This window comes from Toxorhynchites rutilus, chromosome 2, assembly GCF_029784135.1.
Source record: "Toxorhynchites rutilus septentrionalis strain SRP chromosome 2, ASM2978413v1, whole genome shotgun sequence".
Lineage (NCBI taxonomy): Eukaryota > Metazoa > Arthropoda > Insecta > Diptera > Culicidae > Toxorhynchites > Toxorhynchites rutilus.
Genome location: NC_073745.1, coordinates 225,486,968 through 225,514,472, shown reverse-complemented (window position 1 = coordinate 225,514,472; position 27,505 = coordinate 225,486,968). Strand labels below are relative to the sequence as shown.

At 39.2% G+C, this 27,505-nt stretch overlaps 1 protein-coding gene across 1 annotated transcript in view; it reads right to left on the bottom strand.

Moving 5' to 3' along the window:
* LOC129765332 (WD repeat, SAM and U-box domain-containing protein 1-like) overlaps nucleotides 1-16,428 on the bottom strand; it is a 63,867-nt gene extending 47,439 nt beyond the window's left edge. Inside the window, exons 1-2 of the mRNA XM_055765508.1 lie at nucleotides 15,940-16,428; nucleotides 2,748-2,862 (exon numbers count right to left, since the gene is read on the bottom strand). Of these exons, the coding sequence (XP_055621483.1) occupies nucleotides 2,748-2,862; nucleotides 15,940-16,043 (219 nt within the window). The 5' untranslated portion in view covers nucleotides 16,044-16,428. The remainder of the gene's footprint in view (nucleotides 1-2,747; nucleotides 2,863-15,939) is intronic.
* Nucleotides 16,429-27,505: the final 11,077 nt, after the last annotated feature.

Sequence of the window (27,505 nt, the reverse complement as noted above, 5' to 3'; positions counted from 1 at the left end):
AAGATAACCTATACATTGAAGTATTTTTCGTTATGGTATATAGCAAAATGTATTCTTTTGGAAACATTCTTTGTCATAACATACCTTGTCCTACTGTCGGTTCAGGTGAGTTTTGGCAAAACTCAGACGTCTTCCGATGTGAGATGGTGTGAGATGAGGAGTTTTAACCTTTTAAGCCCTCTTCATGAGATGATTTTTACCAAAATTTGACGAATTGTCACCCGAGCAGTTGAGTAGTTGCTTTATTTGCACATGCGATTTTGAGGTATTCGAACCTGTTCTAGCTATTTCCCGCTTATCCCGGTCAGAGAGCTTAAATTTACGTGGAGCTCTCTCCTTCTTACCGTATCCTTGAGGATTCGCCAAATAATTGAGCACTACTTCATGAGATCGTCCAATCCGACGAGAAATTTTTCTAATACCCACATTTTCTTAATGAAATGCATCGATTTGTCCTTCTTCTCTCTCCGTGAGGACTTTTCCCTTCGGCATTTTCCAGATTTAATTGATCAAAACAACTAAAAGAACGGAAAATGTAACTGGTCTTATAGAAACTTGACAGTTGAAAATACGAAAACATTAGTTTACGCTCAGTGCTTACACACACACATATGAATATCATGCTGTGTATGGTAGTCACCAACACCTACACACTAGAATATAAATTGAAGCATTGTTTGTTTACAATGACACAAAGCAGCAAGATCATCACCTGTTCTTATAGAAGTTGGACAGAGTGTACGATGTGTAGATCATATTCGAAAACACTTTTTCGAATATTTCTTCACTTAACCAATTTTTCTCGCCGCATGAACTTTCATTGGGTGGAAATGAACACAACAAAACAGACAGCTTAAGCCAGATGATCCGTACTCGAGTGGGACCAAACATTGGTTTTTATTTATGAAAATTGAAATAAATCGTTTCATATTTCAAGTCATTTTAACACAACCGCTACCATATACAATTTTACACTTACACTTGTGCTAAATGTTCCACAATGCATGATCGGTCATTGATATGAATTTCACGAAGCAACCAACATTAAAGATCCAGAATTATTTTTTTCTTATTAATTTCTCCCTGTCACATTGGTTTTGAAGTCTGTAGTTTCATAAAATATATAATTTTATTCATTTTCACTGTAATGAAATGTTATGGAGTGCCCAAAATGATTGATGCAAAACTTTCGTAAATCTATCAGAAACTGGCTGAGAAATAGTTGTGAGTACAAGAGAACGAGATATTTCTATTTGGATAACGGTTGAGATTTTTCAATTGTTCGATTATTAGTTTCATGACATATATTATTTTATTCAATTAAAAAAAATAATTGTGGAGTGCCGAAATCGATTGTCGCAAAAATCTCACCAATCCATCATAAAATGACTGAGCAATAAGCGTTTGAAATTGGATATTTTTCACGATGCGATCGATTTTAGTTTTTTCAATTTGTACCTTCAATAAGTTCCTGAAAGACATAATTTTACGTCAAAATACATTATGTGCGGTCACTTGAAATCGATAATGCTGCTTATCTATGAATGGAACAGGATATGAGAAGAAGACATTTCGATTACTGTATAGGCGGGTCGTCAATATCTGTGATTGCAAAAAAAAGGTTGCCCATAAGGAGTTCTTCAACTCCTCTTTGGTCACTAGTGGTTGATGACCTTCTGAGAAGGTTAGAGGTAAAAGGTTTCGAAGTCGTGGGCTTTGCTGTTGATCTAGTCATGATGATTCGTGGAAAGTTCGACGACGTGATATCGAGCAGGATGCAGATGACCTTAAATCTTACACAATTATGGGGCATCACAGAAGATTTAAGCATAAATGTCTCAAAAGCAACAATTCATCAAAAAGAAAAAAAAACAGCATCTGCAGTCCTTGCATATTGAGGGAGAGGAAATGATATGCAGCGTTTCAGTGAAATATCATACTAAACTGGAACGCACACGATTCAATCATCAGTAAGGGAAATGAACTTGCCAGATGTGGCTCAAGCTCACCCTTCACTGGTTTAGAACTATTCTGTGGAATTTCTGACGTTTGTTGAAAAGTGAGTTGAAAAAATGGAAAGAGCGGGAACTGATGGCCAATTGAATGGCTGTACATTTTAACCAGTCAATAAAAATTATCACCCGATTATTAATGTTACTCCATAAGTTCTGAGTCTTAATAAGAAAGACCTCAGCACATTTTTGGACTTTTACCTAGACACTGCCCGAGTAAATACCATTTTCGAATCTTCGAGATGATATTTGTCGCTTTTGTAATGCCGAAAGTGAAACCTCGAAAAAATTGTTCTGTGATTGCGAATCTCTAACAAGACGCAGATTTCAATACTTGATAAGGCTATTTTAGAGCCCAAGGAGGTTTGCTTTGTGCCTCCGATCATGATTATAAATTTGATCAGACAAATTATTCCTGATTGGCACTTATCTCGCTATAGCTTTCAGTCCACTCTTTCATTAATAAGCATTAGATAAGCTCGAAGCGCAGCAGAAAAAAATATGGCATACCACAATAGTTCAAAACAATGAACGTAGTGGTTCCCACCCAACAGGGGAAAAATACTCAATAATTGTTGTTATATTGTTATATTTGAACTAATTGCAGAGAACATTTGGTTTATTTGTTAATTTAATTAAAAAAAATATTGAAAACGATACAATAAAAAAAATAATCCGTTGATGCATAGGCAGTATTGTACCTAAAAAAATAAGTAGTATTCGTTTCAGGCTTACCTTAGGGGATACGCGTACGCAAGTTACTCCATACTTGTGCCCCAAAAGAGGAGAAAATGGTTCCTCGCAGAAACCGCTGCCCGCAGTCCAACGCCAAACTCGCACTGTTTTATCGCTGAAAATATGAAAACAAGCGTATAATGCATAAGCATAGATTGTGTTTTAGACGTAGGACTACGTCTAACGTTTCAATTTAGGGGCCCATTTCAATATTTCGATGTGAAAAAGTGTTCAGTTTTTGAACGCTAATACCTCCTCAATTAATGAGAGAGAGGTTTTGGCAGCCATCGCGTTCGGACGTGTTTTTCTGTCGCTCCGTTCTTTTACGTGTTGTGTGTTTAACAAGCAATTTAGGGGGACGTATAGATTTCATCAGAATATCGGTGTTAAAATGGTTTGAGGTGTAGAAGTAGTGCCATAGTATTGCGAAAAATTACCTGTGTAGCAAAGTGAGATTCAAAATAGATTTGTGAAAATCAAACTGATTAAGTGTTGAAGCCAATTTTTCAACCAGTCAGCACATGCATGTTCTTTGTTAGTGTGTTGGTGAATATTCCTCATCCGATTCACATTCTCTTTCTTGATTATTGTGACCTGCGTGTGTTTGAAATATCTTACAATAGTGGTATTATCACCGACCAGAGAGCCCTTCAGAGCAGAATATAGTTATGCTACTTGTGGTGTTCTTCACTAGCGCCATTTTGTTGTTACGCTGATTAGTGGCCCGATGTGAAGTCAGAGAGAATTCTCGCTCCGGAGAGTCCGTAGTGCTGTGAGAGTTATCATACAGTTCGGAGTGGTTTTGAAATCCAGAGCGGAGAGCCATTTCGGTGATGCAACACATCGGTTATCGTCGTGTCAGATAAAGAGAGAATGTATCATACGCATGAATTGTTTTTTGTTTCTATCCGGTACTGGTTGATTGGAGTGGGCTATAGTGTTGTGTTTTGTTTATTGGTAGTGTGGATGATGGTGATGGTGGAATAATGAAAACATAATGATCATTTGTAAAGGCGGAGTGTGTTTTAGCTGTGAAGGAGAACGCCGTGCGCGTGGTAATCAGGATCGTGGTGTAGCGAGAGGCAGAGAAAGTGATTGGCATTGGATTAGTCTGGTGAAATATTAGCTTTTTTCTCCTTATATGATTCACGAGAGCAATAATTTCAATTATTTCATGTTTACTGGCGGCAGATGTGTAATGGACCTGTCAAAAATCCAAATGCTGCTGATTTGTTGTACGATTTGAGAGGTTTTTAATTTGTTGTTTTAGATACATAATTTACGTAAGAGCAAACCCTTCAGCTACGTGAACAGTGCTCGTCTACTGTACATGAAATTTAAATTTTCCTCATTATATCTATTTATGTTTAGGAATGTTCGTTGAAATACGTTTTGTTTGTGTGTTGCTATTTCAGGGGTCATATTAATTTAGATTGTGTTTGTTTATAGTTATACGTGAATATACTGCATGTTTTTGTGTAGGTGTAAATATGATGTATGTATATTATTTATTAATAATCAGTAATTTATTTGTAGTAATTTAAATTTTGTATAACAAAATTCATTTATAACAGTCACCCTTGTACATTGGTTACAAATACACCTCCCTTAATATAAGAGTTGAATAGTAAAAATTAGATGATAGTTGCAGGTGCTTGAATAGTATTACAGCGAAGGGTGGCGGTTTCGAGTTTATGATTTGTTTTTGTGAATTCTATACATCGAATATAGATTTTAGGTTTCAGAAAGAAGTTATCTTGGAATCCATATTGAGAATTGTTTTTGAAGTTTCAAATATTGGGCCTAGTTTTCTTTTTTGAGATTTTACGCTTAGAGTTTCAGAGTTAGGTTTTCTAATTTTAACTTTTTGAATTTCAAAATAAAGCCTTCACGTGATTACTAACGAAATATATCGCTATTCCGGTATGTTTTATAGAAGTTTTCCCGGTTAACTTCCTAGGTTGCATAAACATAACACTCCACATTCGCAATTGAAGTTTTAAAAAGCATATGCGCCATTAAAAATGGAATATAACACCGGATTGGTTGATCTAAACGGAGTAAATCTCGGTTACCTTCTCAGGTTTCCCAAAGATAACACTGCACAATTGTAATCGGAGTTAGATACAAAGTACGATTAATAACGGTCAAATGTGTTTTAGAGAAGTTCTATCGGTTACTTTCTTAGATTTCTCAAAGATAACACTTTACAGTCGCGATTTTTTGAAGCGTACACGCCATGTAGAACAGAATATATCACCAGTCAGACATGTTTAGGGAAGTTCTCCCGGTTGCCTTCTCAGGCTTCCAAAGGTAACTCTTAATTGAGTTTAATTGAATTGATTTTAGAGTAGGTTTCATGGTTATCTTCTCAGGTTTCCCAATGATCTTGATTACTTTTTTAGGTTTCCCAAAATAACTCTCCGCCACTGGAATCTAATACAGAGTATAAGCGAATAATAATAGTCTGATGTGTTTTAGAGAAATTCTATGGGTTATCTTGTAAGATAACTAAAATAAGATAACATAACGCCGTCGAGACTAGATTTCGAAAAAAAAGTTCCCAAAAATAATACTTGTCGCGTGTTGCGGCATATGTGATTTTTGGAATTTCGACAAGGTCGATAGTTCGTGTTTACATAATCACATAAATTACCTCAGTGAATCCTGATTTTTACCTCTGCCCACTAACAACTATCCCTCCACGATAAACGCTAGGGAACCACGCTATAGAGGCGACCCTTCTGGACTTCGGGCGGCGAATATCATACTAACATTCCTTCCCTTCCCCTGGTGACTGTAAGGACGTGGCCGGCGTCGTTATTGACCATTTAAAGCTCGAATCACCGAAACTTGCACAACGAGAATGATTTGCTATTCCCAAGCGTCATTCTGTGTGTTCTTTGTGCAATTTGGTTGGTTCAGGTCAATCACGGAGAGCAACTACGAATTGCACAGTCTACCCAAGCTCAAGCTCAAGCTAATACCTCCTCAATTAATGAATGCATTTTGGTTCAAAATACAAACATTGATAGGAAATATCCTCAGCAATTGTTTATATGCTACACATTACGGTCTTTCAGCTCATATAAAGTTCAAATTGATGAAAAATTGGAAGAAAGAATTCCCTACTTTCCCATACATTTTGTCTACGCTCCCGCAGCAAACAGCTATTCATTACAAGCAACTACGGGTACGGGCGAAACGCATGGACAAGGTGAAGGAGGGAGACGAAAAAGAGATTATAAATAAATATAGGCGCTCGCTACAACGTTAACTATATGGCTATATAAAGTGAGCGATGGTGGGGCTTGGCCACATTACATCATCGGACGCCAAGCAGGAAAGACGCTATCTTGAAATCGATTTTCAGCATAAGATATATCGCTGCATTTGCCGGGGATGTATGCGGTGCGATACCGCAAGAGTGAGAGACAGGAGTTTCAATGGGATGTGGAGCAGGAGAGCAGGAGAGGAGGAGTGTGTTAAAAGCGGTGTAAGTGTCGCGCCGGGTGAATGAGTGGCTAATCGCGCTCGATTTAATAGAATGCTGGAGTTTTCAAATGGTTTTATTTAGCTGTGACATATTTGTATGTTTGTACGTAACATGTTTGTCTATGGCGCTGTACCACATTAATTGAAATTTGATCCTTTTCTTGTTGACCGGTTGATCTGAAATTTGGAACACACCTTTATCTCTGCAATCATTATAAAACTGCGTATTTCATGATTTTGAAAATCCAAGATAGCGACCTCTACAAAATGGCGGATTACATATTTTCTCAAAGCTCCATCAATATGGGTATCAAATGAAAGCGATTGACTAGTAGAACACAGTTATTTATGAAAAATGTAAATCCAAAATGGCCGCCACCACAAAATGGCGGATTACATATTCTCTCTAAACCCCATCAATATGGGTATCAAATGAAGGACTTGACTAGTAAAACACAGTTATTCATGAGGAGTGCAAAGCCCAATTATATCACGATACCAGACGGCAAATTCCTATTACGATATGCTTGCCATCAAGTGTGTGTTTGTTGCCGGCTGAACAATAACCCCTACAACATTTGCACCGCACGACATTTGCACGACAAATTTTGATTTTTTCGTGTTTGAATCTAAACGTTTGAGTGTTTGCTGAGTGCTGAGGTTTTATTTTATCCTTTGATTTTTTTTCTGTAATTTTGTACATGACAAGTTGGTCATTCTGGGATCTGTGCTCCATGATATTCGAATAATGGACACCCTTTGGTGTAGTCCTGCGTCTCTCCGGTTATGTCCACGACATTACCCACCCGTCTTTTAATATCCAAATATGTTGCAAATCGTATAATCATGAGAATACTGACTTATGCCGGGATAAATTATGAGCCCTATTCCAGAAGACGAGCGCTCGTCTCGTTGGTTTTCATACTCCAGAAGCCAAGCTCGACCAAAAAACAGACGAATAGCTCGTCTGACTCGACGACCGTTTGGCCGCGCTCGGCGATGAATCAGTCGAATTGTCTAGTTAGTTTGATGTGTTTGTTCACCTTGTTGATTTAAAGCATCGATATTCTTCTTTTCCGCCTTTATTTTTTCACGACTTATCTAGTATTGCATAAGCAATGTATGTTTTAAACTGCAATCGTCAAATTCAATTCAGTAATTGCAAGATTATACAGATTCTCAAATGGGCCCTTTCCAAACAACACAATCAAATGTAAACATTGAACTCATATTCAGAGATGCCAGATGACTGTTTTGATATATCAATACGGCACGAAAAGTGTCTTTACATCATATTGAACGAGAATGAGTGATTCAAAACAACTTCTTTATTGGAAATACATGCATATAGATTTAAACTTTTCTTGATAAATCGTTGATTAGGTGAATAAATATACCGTTCTGAATCATATTTCGGACGCTTAAGGCATATGATGCAATACCGTTCTGAATCATATTTCGGACGCTTAAGGCATATGATGCAGAAAACAGATCTAAGCTTTATGCACAGGTATTATTTGGTTGATATTTTCGATAAATTATTTCAATATTGTTTTAAGCTTTCTACTTTGGTACCCATTTGATTGAAAATGAAAAATCATCGAATAAAATGCTTTTCAAATGAAGCGATTAAGAATCAAACTTCGGACACTAAATCAAATTTTGGACAGATTGAATTCAAATTTCGGACACGTTTTTTTGTATTTTTTTGGACGAAAAGTACATTACACTTGATTATATTTTATAGTCAACTGCGAAACACTTACCATGCAATCACAGTAAACTGTTAACGATGATAAGAACTGATGAAACACGGAAGAAATTTAAATATTTATGAAGGGGTAAATTCTACGTGCCCACGCTAAGCAAACGTCAAACACAAACGATAATGAGTAGTGTTGTAAGATTTTTGCCGATTATGCTATAATTGAAATGCAGTTCTCATGGGAAATGATAGTGAAACCAAGGGATTACTCTAAAGAAGCAATTGTGATATTAATTTAATAGTTATATCATCAGTACATTAAGAATTTCAAGATATTAAAACAAAGTGTCCGAAATATGATGTTGTCCGAAATATGATTCAGAACGGTACGAATCTTATTCCTTTTTGTTATGTTTTAGATATTTTGGCACTGAGAAAAGAGTATCGATTGATCAATTTTGAAAATGTTTTTTGTTTTTCCCATCTGACATCACTGATCATACCGAGAAAAAGTGACTGAAGTCTCTCCAGTCTACCAAATAAAACATTTCAATGAAACTCGTGTACTGGAATAGGATATTTTGCTCGTCTCGTTTTCTGGAATAGGGCTCTATATAATAAGAAACTTCGGGTGAAGTCGCCCCATTCAGGCTAGAATATATTTCTGTCGAAGAAAATTTATCCGAATAAGTGTGTTTTTAAATCCCCAAAAATCATACTTTTTGTGTCGGAATTCGCAGCAAAAATGACGCGAGTGAATATCTTTATTTAATTATATGAAGTTCCTTTGGGACAAGTTCAATGTTAGCAATAAGGGAGTGAATGGACATAATTAAAATTGCCATCTTTCAGGTAAAACGCGGAACCGAAACCGCTCTTCATGGTGGAAAGACGTCGTGGACCAGAAGTCTAGAATATATGGCGGGTGAGGTGGAGCCTACCAGTTCACTCTTCCTAGATAATTCTTGGCAGATCCATGAATATGTGATCTGGCGTTGTCATTTTGTAAAATCATCATGTTGTGTCTATCCTCCCATTCCGGTCATTTTTCCTTCAGAGCTCTGTTCCAACGCATTAATTGTAGTAGATACTGTACACCAATGATAAGACTTGAAACATTTAGAATCCGGAATCACTGTTCATTTTATAGCAGCAGTCGTAGTAGGTATATCTGAAATCTGTTGATCGCAAATTGTTTGGAAAACTATAGAATTCACTATATCACCGGTTTCTAAACATTTATTATTACACCAAGATTTCACTGCTAACTCGCCAATTCACCTATCTTTCTCACTGTCGCCGTCGAATCCACTCTCCTGTTTCCTCTTTCCTACTCTCCTGTCTGCTCGTTCAAGGTATTCTTCACTAGGCAGGCATAATTCATCTGTTATTCAAGGCTCCACTATGCAGCTGCAGCAAGACCCTACAAAAACCAGTATCCTTCGAAGGGAAAAATGATTTGGCCTTTTGGTTTGAAAAAGAGAAGAGATAAAATGTTATTTTGGACACACATTCCAAATCCGGCTTGGTCATTAAAATAGGGAAACCGCTGAAACTGGCTAAATGACCGTGTATGATGTGTTGAAACTTTTCCGTGAACGTATTATGTTCGGAAGGATCAGAGGAAGCATCGTAGTGGAACTGACGATCGGAAGCTGAGGTTGAAAGTATTGAGAACCATTAAGACAAACCCGGAACTCTCGGACTACGACTACGAAATATATAAACACAACTTCAACCACCCGGAGAATTCTTATGCGAGAAGGTTATCGTAATTTTCGTGCCTGCAAGCAACCAGACTGAACGCTGAAGCAAAATATGGTGGCCAAAAAAAAAACGATCGAAAGTTATACAGCACAGTTTTGACGAAGTACGAAGTGTGCATGCTGATGGATGACGAAACGTACGTGAAGATGGATTTTGAATAGCTCCCAGGCCTGAAATTCTATAAGGCCACTACCAGAGGAGATGCCTCCAGTAAATTTAAGCTCGCTTTCGCTGATAAATTCGCCAGGAAGTTTGGCAAGGAATTTGCAGCAGTGGACAGAAAACCAAGGTTCTCGTCACAAACAAGACAATGGGCTCGAAAATGTATAGGAAAGAGTGCCTGTAGAACCGTTAATGAGGAAACAGAAAGAACGTTTCTTAAGGCTCACAAAGGAAGATTTGCTCAGGTTTGGCAAGCTGCCACTAAAATCGTGAGGTGCCTCAGTGGAACCGTGACAATGGAGTCGACTACATTGAAAATGAACTCAATTGTCTCAATTGCCCCCAATTCTGCCCAATCGAGAAATATTGGGCAATTATCAAGCGGAAATTGAAGAAGGGTGCCAAAGTGACTCGAGTTGCTGCAGACATGAAAAGATCTCAACGATAAAATGACCGCTGAGGTTGATCAACAGAGAGTTCAAACTTTGATGGAGGGTATTCGATGAAAAGTACGAAAATTCATCAATACAGTAACGGAATAATTTTCAATATTTTTTCTGGAAAGAAAAAAACAACATTGAGCGAATATCGTCCCATTGTTAGGTTGACTAAACGTACCGTTTAGAACGGGACACTACTGTTTTTTCGACCAATTTTGATTGTCCTGTCTTTCTATCAATTTGTACCGTATTTTGAATATACAGAAAACTCTTATATTCCTTTATATTTCACTATCATTACTTTCAATAATTTTACTCGAATGAACATATGATGAAGGAATTGGGATTTCACACAACTGTCTTCAACATGCAATTGATATTGAAAACTCCTTCGTAAAACATTATGAATATCTTCATATTTACACGATTCGTGTAGAAGAAGAGTTTTTGTGATTTCGTCGGTGAATATGATGCTAAATTGCAGGGTAACACAAAATTTCTTTCTCTTGTGGATCTTCTATCGAGAGGATTCTTAGTATTTTTGATGGATTGCGCTCTTATTTTTCTTTCACAAGAAAAGTGTCCTGTTGTACTACGGGATATAACTGAAAACCGATGCTTAAAACTATGGTTGCTTTCTACTAGAGACATTAGTTTGTGACAATTCAAACATTTATTCGTCTTGTTAAAAGAGACGATGTATCTGCCACTGATACTGCCACTTGGCAATTTGGCATCATCAAATTTATATAACTGAAGGTGGCCGAACACTGTTTGTCCGGAAGTCGAATATTTGACATTTTCTGACAGATGAAGTTTGGTTTGAAACCAACACTTTGTTGGTTACAAACACTATTTTGTTTGCCAATCTTCAATTATCAACAGTGGCAAACATTGGCATACATCGAAAATGGAAAAAATCTAATCAAATATTTAAGCCTAACTATGTAATGACAGGCTCGGAAAACAGATAAAAAAAAATTCAGGCATCCTGAATAACTGAATATTTGCTTGTCGTGTTTTATCTCGAATATATTTTATCACCACAAGTTGATCAAATTTTATCTGTCGAAAAAAAAACAACTATTTGGCTTCAGTCAAACAATGTGTGAGCACCTTGAGCCTGTAAGAATAAACGATTTATCACTAAAATACATAAAAACATAAACATAAAAGGAAAGAAGTATTTCTGACTAGTGAGGAGCAAAGTGGTCTTGAACGTTTAGTTGATTCAGATGAGACACAGTAAACGACATATATTTAAACTGTGGTTAATTTTATTATGCTGCGTTGGAATACATTAAAAAAAAATAAAAGTTAGTCTATGTGTGTCTAGCAGTACCGCATCAGTTGGAATGATTTTTCCATGATGAACAATATGTGGACGACGGAAAAGTCATGACTTTATATAGAAATCATAAATTTGTTGTGACATAGAACTTTTATCTGGATTGTGACAAAATTTATGGGAATATTTCGAAAAATCATAATCATCTAAACATTCTTTCCTGGTAGAGAACAAAACAGGTTCATATACAGCCATTCCAGGTCAAAGCGATATACCGATTCTCAAATATTCGCTAACATTGCGAGTTTTGTTATCACAGAATATTGGAGCCGTATTTTTTAGTTTATCATTAGGGTGGTCCGAAAAATCAATCATTTCGGGTCAAATATTTTACGATAAGAAACAAAACCACCAATTTCTACGAAATCTGAGAATCTATATATATTTGGCATGGAATGGCTGTAGACGAATGTTCAATTGTTTGGTTTTATTCTCGGTTTCATTCGCTCAATAAAATTCTCAAAAAATTGATTTTTGATTACGTGTCCCGTTTTTAGGCCGGAACTATTTGGTCAGCCTACCCATACTACTACGCCAACTATGCGGTCATGTCTAGGATGTTTGGGGGTCCTTCAACCTTTTTTGCTCAACCAGCTGACCACGAATGTGGCTCGATGTTGTAAGTTCAAAATTCAATTGCGTCAATACGAAATCCACGAATCGTTGTGAAAGTTTCGCACAGATTTTCAATATCTTTAATCCAGATACGCCGATTAATTATCTATATTGCAATAGACTGTTGGTGAGTGTCCGAATCGATTGGTGCCAAAATCTTGTAAACCCATCAATAAATGACTGAGTAACACGCGTTCATAATAGGACAATTTTCACTATGACACCAATCTTTAGATTTTTAATTCGTACCCTGTATAAGTAAAGACTTGTACATCAGAACATAGTGAAGTTCGTTTTTATTGAAGTGTAAACAACCAGTATTTTAATCGCATCGAAAATGTCAAACAGAATCCTAGTTCGACCATGTTGCAATAGATAGTCAGTTCTTCTCGGGCATAACTGACGTCAGAACCTATCGAGGCGCTAACACCGATTCAGACCACTACCTAGTGAACTCTCCGTTGTGAACAACATTTTTAAGCGATTGAAAGAAGCAGATGTCGCCGAAAACTACGCGCATTCGCTCGAAGCTGCGCTGCCAGAATAGGACGAACTTAACGAAACTTCTCTTGTGGATTGCTGGAAAATCGTCAAGACAGTCATCAACAGTGTAGCAGAGAACATTATAGCTCACGTGGAACGTAGACGACGGAACGGCTGGTTCGATGATGAGTGTCAGCAAGTGTCACACGAGAAGAATGCTGCTAATGCTGCGTCAAGCTACCCGTTAGTCTGTGGATATAAACAGAAGCGGGTACAGCAAACTCAATTCTTCCGGGAAGAGAAGGAGTGTGAGGAATTAAATCAGTTGCACTCCTCTCATGAAACAGAAAGTTCTACCAGAAACTCAAATAAAGATGGAAGTATCTTGATGAACGATCGTGAAGTGACCAAAGACCAAAAGGTGGATGCAGCACTTCGAGGAACACCTGAAAAGGGTACAAGCAGAGGACCAAGGTAACAATGGAACCGATTACGTTGGTACAATAAACAATGAAGATGTACCACCCCAACGATAGGTTAAGTTACGAATGCCATCAAACAGCTTAAGAAATACAAATCAACTGGGATATAGGGCATCGGATTGGGACTCATCAAGATGGGCCCGGAAAAGTTGGTTAATTGTCTGCATCGACTGATAGTCATAATTTGGGATACAAGATGGGTTCATTTGCCTTCTGTAAGAAAGTCGACAAACTAGACTGTGAAAACTTTCGTGCAACCACTGTCCTGAATGCCGCATACAAAGTGCTTTCCCCAATCATCTTCCGTCATCTATCACCACTTACGGACAGATTCGTGGAACGACAGGCTTCATCGAAAATCGGTTTACTACTGAGCACCTTGAGGCAGATCCTCCATGCCGAATGCCGTGAGTACAGAGTCCCAACGCACCATCAACTCATCGACTTTAAAGTCGCATAGAATTCAATAATATGAAAAGAGTTATCGAAAAACATGGACGGAAACGACTTCCCCGGGGAGCTGACAAGAGTGATGAAGACTACGATGGATAGATTCCAGTTCTGTACGCATAAATCAGGTGTATTATCTGATTCATTCGAGTGTCACAGAGGGCTTCGCTAAGGTTATGGAGTCTGCCTGCTATTCAATATTCCGCTAGAGGGTGTTATGAGACGAGTGGCGTTTAGCTTGTGTGTTCAACAGATCCAGTCAATTTATCTGCTTCGTTGATGATGTAGACATCGGCGGCCGAACATTTGAGACGATAGCTGAACATTACACCAGAATTAAGCACGAATCAGAGAGAGTTGGACTGAGAATCAATGCGCCTAAAATCAAATACATGCTGGCATCCGGATCCGAGCACGACAGTGTTCGATTAGGCAGTGGCGTAGTGATTGACGGCGATGAGATCGAGGTAGTGGATGAATTTGTCTACCTTGGCTCAAGGGTAACGGCTGACAATGATACCAGCCGCAAGTTCCGAAGACGAAGACGCGAAGCGGAGTCGTGCTTACTATGGTCCCCACATAATCTTGACGTCAAACAGACTTAGAAATCGTGCGAAATGTTCCCTGTATAAAACGTTCATAAGACTGGTTGCCCTCAACGGGCACGAAACGTGGAGAATACTCGTAGAGGATCTGCGAGCCCTCGCAGTCTGTGAACGACGTGTGTTAAGAACCATCTTCGGCGGTGTGCAGAAGGATGACGTATGGAAACGGAGGATGAACCACGAGGTCACGTAATTCACCTGTATGCAGAAAGCGATCATAGCTGGAAGGATAAGCTGAGTTCGACATGTTGCAAAAGTGCCGGAAAACTATTCTGCAAAAGCGTCAGCGTTCATCGGGAATCCAGCTGGAACAAGACGGCGAGGAGCACATAAAGCGCAGCGAGCAAGGTGGTTAGACCAAGTGGAACAGGATATGATGAGCACGGGTAGCCCGCGGAATTGGAGAGCAATAACCACGAACCGAGTTAATTGGAGAAACATTGTGAATCAGGCCATGTTATAAAGACGCGAGGCCAAAATAAATACTAATGAATATGGTGTGGGAAATGACTCGATCTGACATGTTTTTGGCGACATGAGTTTTTAAACATGTATATCTTTTATGTCTTTCGGTGATCTAGTTTGTTGACAGTCCAGTTCATTTCTACGCTATTGTTTGCGACCTAGGTCAGCATGACGTTTTGAAAGAACTGACCACGCTTCTTCTGGTTTATTTCGGTATCCTACTAGTTTTTGCTTCCCAGACGTTCCACAATCACATTAGTTATGTTTATCAAAGTTCATTCGTCCACTTTTAAGAAGTTTCATCAAGTCGGCGTGGGAACAATGGGTATTTTGAATATACGCTTCGACGCCAACTGAATGGAAACTATCAAAAACACAATTGAGGCAACATTCCATACGCAAAAACCTTTTCAATAAGTAGGTAATGTTCAAGTTATTTTTAAATGCACGATTAAAAAAAAGTCAAATCTGGGTTGATCAATTTTTAACCGTTTTATCTTTATACACGTGGTTTCGATTAGTAGTTTCCGTAACCCTTCTGTAATATTTGTATTGATTGTGACAATGAGTAATTATGTATGAGACAAAAACAAAATGTTTCACAGCGTTGATCTCATTTGCTGATGAAATTAGTTTATTTAGAAATTCTGTCTTCGGTTACGCAAATTATGAACTTAGTCAAAGATAACATCCTGAATTAAATTAGGTTCAATACGCAATCATCTTTTTACGAAAAGGGAAAGCATCGAATATGTAATATAACTTAAGCAATCACTAGATACAAATATCCACCCACAAATAAATGTTTCAATCGCTTCAGACTTCAAAATAAAGCATTTCATTTCACCCTTGGAACGAAGTTGATTTTTACCTTATAAAACACAAACAATTGAATCGTGAATCCACACGACATAGTTAAGTGAGGCGTATTAATGTTTAATGGCAATCAACGAAATTATTGTACTTTTTCAAACAAACACGTGTACCACGTATCGATTCATGCGGTGCTATTAATAATTGAGTTCTCAGTGGTATCATGTTGCTTTTTCACACCGTTTCGATATTTTGATTTTGTGAATCGATATTCAAACGCTTCAGCTCTTTCACATACTACGACGTTAATCATCTTTCTAAGGACTTAATATAACAGATGGCATTTTTTCGCGTTGCATTACCTTGACCCTGTGGCAAGCAATGAGTTCCCGAAGAAATCAACGGATGTCACATCACTGCTGTGCGCGGATAACTTCTGCAATATCTTCGTTTTGGCACCACTCATTTTTGCTATAATTGACCACTACTAGCAGCGATTGATGTATCAATGAAATTCACTCGCAAAATTATTTGTTTTCTTGCTCTTATATTGAACGATGAACTGCAATCGTGAAATTGCGTTTCCTTATCTTATCACAATATGGGTTGATTTTTCAATAGAATAACATTTCGAGTGAACGAAAGTGCTTTCTCGAAATGTACTCAAATTGTACCCAATCCTTAAATCATCTTCATGTCAAAACATTCGATTGAGCGACACACATGTATCGGTGATATACAACTATATTCGGAAACAGAACACCCGCGACTCTGCTCGTCTATACGCGACTGCTTTTGGCTGTGAACTGAACTGCAGAGCATTTCCGTTATTAGCTATGAGGACGATTACGAATGATATGCGTTATTGAGATTATGTGTGGGAGATACGATGAATGAATCACTCCCAAATGCATATCATTTTCTAGTACACAACACAACCCAACAGTTATGATTACGCCATTTCATAGGTATCGATGAAACCTTTCTTTCATTTTTATCATTTTAATAATCATTTAGCTCAATCATACCCTCGCCCGCAACGATGAGAACCCAAATGAAAACAGAGCACAACACAAACTCTACTATATATTACCCACCTGTTGGTGATTGATAAGGGAATCCACTCCAGTAGCGTTTATTGCAACACATTCGAGCACATGGTAGTGTTCGTGAATTTTTTCACGAGACATGCGCCAGAACACGAAATAAACACTCCTTCACATGAGAATTGGATTTGCCTCACAGTGGCATGAAAACACACATATTTATTCTCCATGATCTCTATGAACTAAAGCTCTAGTCACGTAGAATCCGGAATCACTGCTTATTTTATAGCATCGCCCCTAGCGATCGTGTCTGTTCTAATGAATAAAAGGTAAAAATTCCGATGCGATCCGTTTTGTCTTTTCAAAAATGTTGTCGATTCGATAGAAGTCAAGAGAGGATTCATCCCGGGTATCAACGTCCAAAATCTGGCAAAAATCGCAGAATCTTTTGAATCTATTGAGAACAATCAGGGCAAATCTAGACAAATCTCTCTGGTGCTGATATCACAAAAATACAATTCCAATCAAACAGCAGCTATCCAGAGAATCTGTCTCCGAGTAAATTCTTATTCTATTCGTGCGGACAAACAACCAAATCGAACGCTGAAGTAGAATGTTTTGGCCAAAAGGCGCGCCAGAAAGTTGTACTGAGAGGTTCTAACGAAATTTTTGAAAATTTCGTGTAAAAATAAAAACAACTTAATTGTTTTGGGGAAACTTTTTTTTATTTTTCAACATAGTTTTCTTTTGGGCTTATACTTTTTCTAACGTTGCTCTATTCCAGCGGTACTCAACCTTTTTTTCAGATGGGCCACAAATACGTGGTAGTCATGGTGTCGCGGGCCGCTTGTGTCTAAGACACGACCGCATTGTTAACGTAGGAATTATGAATGCCGAAAAACAAACATTATAGTAATTCAAGAATGAAACTTTTTAGCACAAATATTTGGTAGCACTGAGGACCGTTGAATGAATGCTCTCAGTGAGGGAGATGTTTCATTGTTTGCGAATGTTTCGCAAACTTCCAGTTTCCACAGAAGAACACAGCACTCACTGCTGAAAATAGCTTTTTCACACCCGGCTTCAAATGCGTTGCACTTTGATGACATTTTAAACCCTGAAACAATGCTCGAATTCACGAAAAATTAATTGATCGATCGGAATGTCACCATTAAATCATTCACGATTTATTAGTCATCTTGCTAGTGACCATTTGGCAGCGACAGCGGCAGCATTCCAAATGGTCTTTGTCAAGGCCGAATGTTTTATTTAGTTTTCCATATTGGCCTTTTTTAAGGCTAGAGGCGTATTAACTGAGCAAGTCTGAGAATCTGAGAGAGCCTCTTTAATTCAAAACATCATCATCATTACACCAATAAATCCGAACACGCTTCCAAATTTACAGAATCTCTCTTCCACCATAAATTCAACAATTTGTACGTGTGATTCAATTATACGCAACAATCTCCACATATCTGTATGAAAACTCGCACCATGTTGGTTTTCATACCGTTATGTGAAGATTGGTTATATTTTTAATATTTTTTATGCTTAACTTGTGCAAGCTCTGCACGTTCGTTCAACATGGTAGCAATACAGAAACTGGAACCAGCCAGAGTAAGCACGGTATTTATACTACTTTCACGGCCACCCGACGACATGCATCATCTACTGAGTTCTTATGATTTCACCAAAACTTCTAGATTTTTGTGATTCCATTTGTTGGCTTTTAAAGCACTTTATCTTTTGAAAGTAATTGTAATACCACTTCTCTCAACCGGCAAAGAGATGTTAACGTTCGAATCCTTGCTCCCCAAATGTTACATATCGTTTTCGAAATTTTCAACTTGCACTCCAGTAAAGATGCAAGAATGATGTGGTGCAAAAATAAAGAAACACTCTCCACCAGACGGCGTGAAAATTAACACAGTGTCTCCACCGAACATACATCACTATGTGGATACCAGTCTTTCATTTGTCCTTTCTATCGAACAAATCAGCTTTGTCTGAAATCAGTATTGAGAAAGACTGCGGTCTGCAAGTTCGAATTATAGAGGCTTTAAAACTTCAATTTATTCGGCTTTAACTTTAAAAAAAAGCCTATTCGGAAAACTAAACTAGACTCTGAATCATGAATGATAAATTAAAAAACGCTGCATTTTCTATTTCTATTTCTTAAAAAACGTGTTCTGTTTTCTGATTTAGCACCATTACTGAAAGATATAGCCCTACGTAAAAAAATAGGTGATGATTTCATAGGTTTTCGTTATTGTTACACATTAAAAATAGTTCAAAATAAAGTAACACCAGATGGGCCAACCGGAAAAGCCTGCCGGGCCACATGTGGCCCACGGGCCGCAGGTTGAGTATAGCTGCTCTATTCTGTTGATCCCTTCCGAATAATAAGACTTGTCCAAGTTTGAAGAATAGCCATTCCAATCACCTCCTCGTTTGAATGGTTTTTTTTTCCGCCAGCTATTTCTTCAAATTGGAGAACAGATAGCAGCCCGAGAGAGCCAAGTCTGGAGAACAGGGAGAATGTGAAACGAGATGGAACCTCATTTTCATCATTTTGCGACCACAACTGCTGAGGAGTTAGCTGATGCGTTTTTGTGATGGAAAACGGGAAATGAGATGAAAAATAACATGCTCGACTTTTCCGATTCAAACGAGTGCCAAACACAAAAAAACAGACCGATACGGCCCAAACTTGGTATGGGTTCTTTCGAGAGATGGTACTAACTAAACATAATCTCGATACGCGCTAGTACAATGCACAATGGTCCAGGAGATGCATTTAAGTGGAAATTAGCATTTAGAGCTCGACAGTTATTCTCTAGACAAAAACTTGCAAAGTTGTTACTCATGATAGAGCGCTCGCTTTTATGTCGTCAAAAATAGAGTGACCAAAATTGTCGACGAAATAAAAAATCTAACTTTCCTATCTTTATAGATAGAGGTAAACATAGTTCGACAATGTTGTAGCTCCAATCATTTGAGACATCTTTGAAGAACAAATTTTTCTCTATCTCTTGAAATAACCGATATAGTGCAATTTTTTACTAAGTTACGTTAGGGTCACCATGAAAAAAACTGTTTTTGCTCTAACTTTTATATTTCAAATTCTACATACAAACTGTCTTCAAAAGTCTTTTAGAGCTTACTAATACAAACATTTTGCGATGCAGAACTTGTCAATATCTCAACATCACTCAAAGTTATTGACATTTCTGCCCAAAAAACATGCTCTTTTGATTTGTTTGTCATTCTTTCTGGGGCAAACATAAACAAAGTTTATTGGCGGCATTTGAAAGAGCACATTTCACTCTACATGATGTGTGATTTTCAAAACTATGTTATTTTTTGTGTTTGAGTAAATTAAAATTGAAATCATGAGTTTTTAGGTAAAAAACCATCAATAACTTTGAGTAGTATTAAGATATAGACAAGTTCTGCTTCGCAAAATGTTGGTATCGATAAGCTCTAAAAGTCGTACGAAGACAGTTTTGATATAGAATTTTAAATATAAAAGTTAAAGCAGAAAAAACACGTTTTTCATGGTCACCCTAATGCAACTTAGAAAAAAGCGTTAAATCGATTATTTTAAAAGATAGAAAAATGCTTTGTTCTACAAAGTTGTTTAAAATAACTGGGGCTACAACATTGTTGAACTATGTTTATCTCTATCTATAAAGATAAGAATGTTAGATTTTTTATTTCGTCGACAATTTTGGTCGCCCTATTTTTGATAACATAAAAATGATAAAAAAAAAGACGGGTGGGTAATGTCAGGGACATAACCGGAGTGACGTAGGACTATACAAAGGGGACAGCTTTTGTTAAATATATTGTTTTATTTTCTTCTCCTACGTGAATACCTACCTATCTACCTGAAAAATGGATTAGTTCACTGTTTGCTCTTTATGAATATGTTGATGGATGATTGCGGAGCAATCAGTGAATGCGATCAACAGGGAACTGGAGACCTGCACGGCTCGAGTGAGACTTTGCCTTTCCCTTAACTTGTCCTCCTTTGTTACGTCCACGATGCCGATGCCGTACAACCACACGGGTTTACGGTTTGAAAGAAAATAAGATATTTTTTTGGGGTCCGCGTGTTTTATACTCTAGCGGTACACACTCACAGGATAGAGACAAATCGGCAGACTCAGTCAGAGGGGCGAGTCCAACGAGACGAACGAATGAGCGTTAAAAAAATTTGTGTTTCATTATTATTTTGGATAATGTTTTAGAAAGCATTGAACTGTAAACTCTAACTATACTCTTTTTTGGAAGGTTTAATGGCCCTGAAAAGCGCCTTGTTTTATGGAATGGTTCCAATTTAGAAAACTTAGTACTTGTGGTGGTTTTGAAAAAAACCATTTCGAACGCCCTCGATGCCGCCTTGTTCTGGATTTGCCACCAAAGCAGTTTGTATAAAGAACAAACTTTTTTCTTCTGCTACCTGCTGCCGTTTTGCGATTGCGTTTGCGTCAGCCTGTTGTTGTCTTGATGTCCACCGAACCAAAGCGCGAGCAGTTTTGCCAGCCAACTCGATCACTTCGGCAGCCGAAGCTCTATAACGGCGGCTAGGTGGACTGGTGCACTGGTACTAACGCGCTCGGCCTAGCTACCCTTGCGGGGAACTCCAGATCAACACGGTTCGAGCGGGAATTGCCTTTCCCTTCACTTTTCCTCCTTTACAATGTCCAGACATGGCTGCTTCGGTTGGCTTGTTGATGTGTTGTGATGCGAATCGATGTGGTGTACGGTTTGAATGAGAATGATCGTTACGGAAGGAAGGAAGGAAGGTCTTGAATTATAGAGACTTTAAACTTTTGCAGTTCATTCGTCTCTAGCCTTGAGAAAGGCCCTTTGAAAACTCTACTCTACTCTATTACTCTATTCCAGCGCTACCACCTCGGCCCTCTTGCCTTGAGAAAGGCACTCGATCCCTCGCCGTCCAGCTCGTCCAGCAACGATGTTGTCCAGTTGGTGTCCACACAAAGAATGGCTGAAAAAAGACCGTTACGGCAGCGGAGCGGGGATTTTTAAGCAGACTGACTGGCTCGAGAATTACGCATGTGTGAGACTGCGACCAATGTTTCGTTTTTTTTTCTTTTTCCTTTCCAATCGTGCTTCATTCTATTTCGCTGCTGCCAATCAAACCAATCAAAAATGGGCACATAGTGCATTTTGACAATGCTTGATATTTCACAATTATTCAATTATTTATCTCAAGAAAAATGAAATGTTATTCGTTATGATAGATGCGTAGATATATTTCCTATCAATTGATGCAAAAACCTTTGCGATCTATTGAGAAATGCTCGAGTTATAAGCGTTCCAAATCTTGCATTTTTTCCTACTTGTTCAGTGCCTAGATTTCCATTTCACCCCCTATATCTTCCGGTTAGACGTAGTCCTACGTCAATATGTAACAACTTTGTCGAAGCGAAGACTTTTTTTCAGCCGACAGTTTGGTCGGATCGCCCTACTGGTGCAAAAACCGACCCAACTGAATCGGTGTACTGTGCGCACATGCATACTTCTCCGTTCTGATTAAGAAGCCGACCGAACTATCGGTCGACAAGTCAGTCTGCAGTTTGCGGGGGACCTAAGAGTAATAATTGACGACTGGCTCAAATTCCACCGGCACGGCGATTATGCCTATGAGAAGGCGACAAAGCCCATTAACGCTGTGACCAGAATCATCCCAAACACTGGACCAAGCAGCAAAAAGAAATGCATTGATGGCCCTGGACACTCATTGAAATCGAAGGAAATTAAACAACACATTCCGACTCGTGGCAATGCGAGCCGTCAGCTTGTCTGGTCGGAAGCTGTGTGTAATCGCCGGGATAATTCATATCGACATCACTCTGATGGAAGACAGTAAGTGCTACAAGCGGAAGGAAACCAGAGAAATTCGGAAAATGATGAGAGCCGAGTCGATGGCCGAACGACAGTATGAATGGAATATGGCGAAGAAGGAAAGATAGACACACAAACTCATACCGGTTCCTTCGACCTGAATGCAGAGGCGACGCGTGACCGAGTGAGCTACCTTTTCTGTCAACAATGGTATGTGTGTGTGTTTTTTTAGCGTTTCCATCGGCTTCGTGCATTACTAGTAGTGATCACTTCATACATAGCTGATTGTGTTTACCATGTCGCACTTGAAGATGCAGAGAAGTGTTTTACGCGTTCCCGCCGACGCTGTAATTCATAATCCTCGCCATCTGGCGGCTGCGCTTAATGCTTTTCGCTCTATCAAACTTATACCAGGCAGTGTTTTCCGATTGAACGTGCTTCGTGCATAAAATGCAGTAGTGTGTACTAGACACCGGAGCCTTCGGAGTGTCTTCGTATACCCAAAGTTTGAAATAGTGCTAAGCGAAATATCACTAAACAATGTTGCAGTAAAAGTGGAGAGAAGACTAGCGGACGAACAACGGTAGTTAAAACCGCGACTTCTGCATGTTCTTGTATCCGAAATAGGTCCATAACAGTGTGCATTATAGCAAAAGAAAAGAAGAACGGAAAGAGCGAGCGAAAACAGAACCATAATCAGTCTAGTCGAAAAATTGAAGGGAAGTCAGATCCTTCTTCAGCTACTCCCAACACCTCAGGTAGCTTTAAGTCTGCTGAGTATAACTCAGTGGCAGCATGTCAACTCAATCACAGAACCAAGGGTTATGATTGAATCGTTTCAATCGAGTCAGCTACTGCTAATAACTCAGTAGCTTTTCACCCGCCGGATTCGACTCATCTCAATCACTGAACCACGGGTTTCGATTGAACCGCTGAGGGCAAGTCAAGTGCCCAATCAGCAACTAGTAGCCACACTAAATTCACATGACACGACACAATGGAGACGTATCCTTCCATTGTCTGAACCACAGGATGTAATGGAACCGTTGATAATGGTGGTGGTAATTGAGCCCCTAAAGGCACGGTCACTAGCAGAACCTCAAATAGCTTAGAACGACTAGAAATGGAAACTGCCGAACCGCAAAGCCAGAACAAACGGCTGAACACACATCTTCCGTCTAGAATGATCAGAAATAAATAACGTCAGTATTCTAGTCTAGAAATATGAAGAAAAAAATCATATTTCGGAAGGTTAGACATTCAAGGATATACTCTAGAAAGGACTTTTCAAAAATTCCATTTTACCGAGTTATTTCAAATTTTTTTAACAATCGAGAAACGTAAAAAAGCGTTTTGAACAGATTTTTTTTCTTCAAACTGCCACCATTTTGCCAAAAAAAAACATTTTTTTTAAACTTGTTCGAGGTTCATGCGACAGCAGGTCTATGTTGAAGTTAGGGATAAATAAAAGCATTCAACGAGGTCTTTGGCCCGAAGATATCGGTGTTCAGCTTCAGCTCGAAAGCTTCAATCCCTTGGTTACGCATCTCGCACGATGTACTATGACCCATTTAAGCCTTTCGCTACGAGCGTCGTCTATAGGCGACATCCGCGCGATGACTTGTGTGTACGAGCGTCGTCTATAGACGGCATCAGGGTGATACTGCACATTGATCACACACACCATATGCATACTTTTCGGCGCAGTGCTCCGTTCAGCGGTAGCACTCCGACGGAGCACACTGCCGTAGTGAAAGGTTTAATGCAGATGCGAGGATATTACAGAGACGGGTTAAGCTGTTTCAAGTTATGCTGAATAAAGAAGCGAGCTTTATAACTTGTTTTCCAATATGGTAAAATTTCTACCTACGAGGTATGGCTACTAATGACGAGATTGGTTAAGAAAAAGGGTTATATTAGGCTGTCAAAAAAGTCCTGCGGTATTTTTTTTGAATTTTCATTTGTTCATAAAATTAGTTACAATCATCTGTTTTAAGTCAAATTTCGGCGTTTTGTTCGATGACTTGTTCCCAACGAGATGCCAACTTCATAATAAAAACTCGGATAGCCAATTTTCACAGGCCTCTTTTGTGGCTAACTTCTGACTACCTAGCTCGTTCGCCATGGACAAAAACAGGTGGTAGTCACTTGGTGCAAGGTCCGGACTATACGGCGGATGCAAAAGAACCTCCCATCCGAGCTCCCGGAGCTTCTGGCGCGTCACCAAAGAAGTGTGGCCTGGCGTTGTCCTGATGGAAGACAATGCGGCCTCTGTTTATCAAAGATGGCCTCTTCTTCATGAGTGCTACCAGTTGTCCAGTTGCTGGCAGTACAGGTCCGAATTGAGCGTTTGGCCATAGGGAAGCAGCTCATAATATATTATTCCTTGAATCCCACCAAACACACAGCAGAACCTTCCTGGCCGTTAATGAGGGCTTGGCCACCGCCTGAGCCGCTTCAGCGGGCTTCGAAAACGACCGTTTGCGCTACACGTTGTCGTAAGTGACCCACTTTTCATCGCTAGTCACCATCCGCTTCATAAACGGGTCGATTTTTTTGCGATTCAGCAGCGATTCACATGCGTCGATACGGTCAAAGATGTTTTTTTGCGTCAACGTGTGTGGCACCCATACATCGAGCTTCTTTGTGAATCCAAGCTTCTTCAAATGGTTATTAACGGTTTGATGACTTATCCCCAGCTCTTGGCCGATGCTACGGCTGCTACTATGCCGGTCTTACTCGGCTAATTCAGCGATTTTGTCGCAATTTTCGACGACAGGCCTTCCGGAGCGTGGCGCATCTTCGACGACCTCTACACCAGAACGAAAACGTTGAAACCATCGTTGTGCGGAGGAAATGGAAACTGTATCGGGTCCATAAACTGCACAAATTTTATTGGCAGCTTGAGATGCATTTTTGCCTTTGTCATAGTAGTACTGTAAAATATGTCGGATTTTCTCTTTATTTTGCTCCATATTTGCGACACTATAACTCATGAACGACTTAACCAAACAAAACACTGTCAAGGACTATATTATAGCGCGCAAAAATACCTTTCCAACAAGCTATAGTATGACTCGATACAATGAATACAACTTACAACGAAACCTCGCGGAAATACCGCAGGACTTTTTGACAACCTAATATATGCAGCACAGAATTACACTCTTGACTATTAAAACAAACCAACACCGGCAGACAGAGTCACCCAGTACTTATTGCGTAAAGCAACCCCCATCGGCATCGGTAGTCATACCCCGGTCGATACCGGTGCCCAGCGAAAGGAAACGATCTCGAAATGGCCCTGAACAACGAGTACATATAACCCATAGAAGGCAGACCTTCAGTGCCTCTTATTCGAACGGTATGGCCCATATAAGTGCGCATGATGGGTGCATGCGGAGCGTTCACCGAGTGGTGAAAGCAAGGCGGAGCTCCGTCAACCTGCGTATGAGGTGTACGATAGAGCACATGATAAGTACAGTTGTTCATTTCGAGCATATGAGCATCACACTGGATGTCAGGTATAGCAGCCCGCGAATGGGGCATTAAGGTGCGTATAACTATGCTATTCAGCATGGTGCCAAACATTTAGGAAGCAATTTGCCATTGAGGGTCATCAGCATTTTTCCAACTCTCTCCAACACTTCACTCGCTGGGATTCTCTTGTTCTTTTTCCCATCGAATGCGGTACGAACACCATCTTTGTTCATCCTCTCTCACAGCGCTCCGTTTTCTGTAGACTGTTCTGAGCATCCGACGTTTGAAAAAATCCGTGCCTGTAAAGAACTACGGGTACACTTCACACGTGGTCGTAGTTTGATCTACTTCAAGAATTATGGGAGACATACTAGACACAACTTCCATTTGCTATGCCCGTCTGAGTTTCACGGCTGTTGTTGATGTCAGTTGTTTATCAGAGAACCAACATAGACAATCTCGTTACTGCGAAGAGGAATTATACTACGTTGAGTTCCGTATTAATCCCTAGAAGACCTGGACTTCGTAGAAACTTGATACTCGCGGTATTTTTGGGGAATCTTTCGGTGGCGAAAATTCGGTGGTGAAAAAAAATTGGTGGGTTAGATCTATGATACAACCGCAAGGTTGACGTGGGACTACCTTAGCTTAGCAATCATTCGTTTGTATTGATTGAATTCTTGATTGAAGGAAACAGTTTCCAAATCCATTTGAATTCAACATATTTGTGAGAAAAAAGATTGTATAATGCCATGTAAGGTCAATTCTTGCATTGTGATAGATTATGTTCTTCATTGCAAGTAAATTTAACGACATACCTTTTGGTATGATGCCTAGGATAAAAAATATGTACGGAAGAGTTATCAAACGATTATTTTATTTTACATTTCCCATAAATTTTACATCTCTCAAGTGTACGTACTTCTCGAACCGCGAATTTGCTTGAAACTGGAAAGTTCATTCGTATCTAGTGTCTGCATGATTTTTCCAGGTTCTTAAGTTTAGAAGATCGTGTTTGGACCGACATATTCCAGTCTGCACAAAGGCAAGCGAAGACAAAAGTACTCGAAGTTTGCATTTATTTGCAAAACCGATTTCCCCAGAAACCTTGGTTTTAAAGTCTGTGTTAGGGAAACACATTTCAATCGGAACGAAAATACCCCCGATTTGTATGAATTCGCAATGCCGTTTTCCCCTCGCTCCATGGATTAGAAGTCTATGTTAGGGAAGCACATTCAGTCGGAACAAAAATATCCCCGACTTGCATGAATTTGAAATGCCGATTTCCTCCAGGCACCTTGGTTTATAAATCTCTGTTAGGGAACACATTTCGGTGGGAACAAAAACTCCCCATACTTTCATGTGTTTGCAATGCCGAATTCTCCATCGCTACTTGGTTTTAAAGTCTGTGTAAGGGAAAATTTTTCGGTGAGAACAAAGGACCCTCTACTTTCATGTATTTGCAATGCCGATTTCCCCAAGGCTGCTTGGTTTTGATGGCTGTGTTAGGGAAACCGTGATCGGGCCA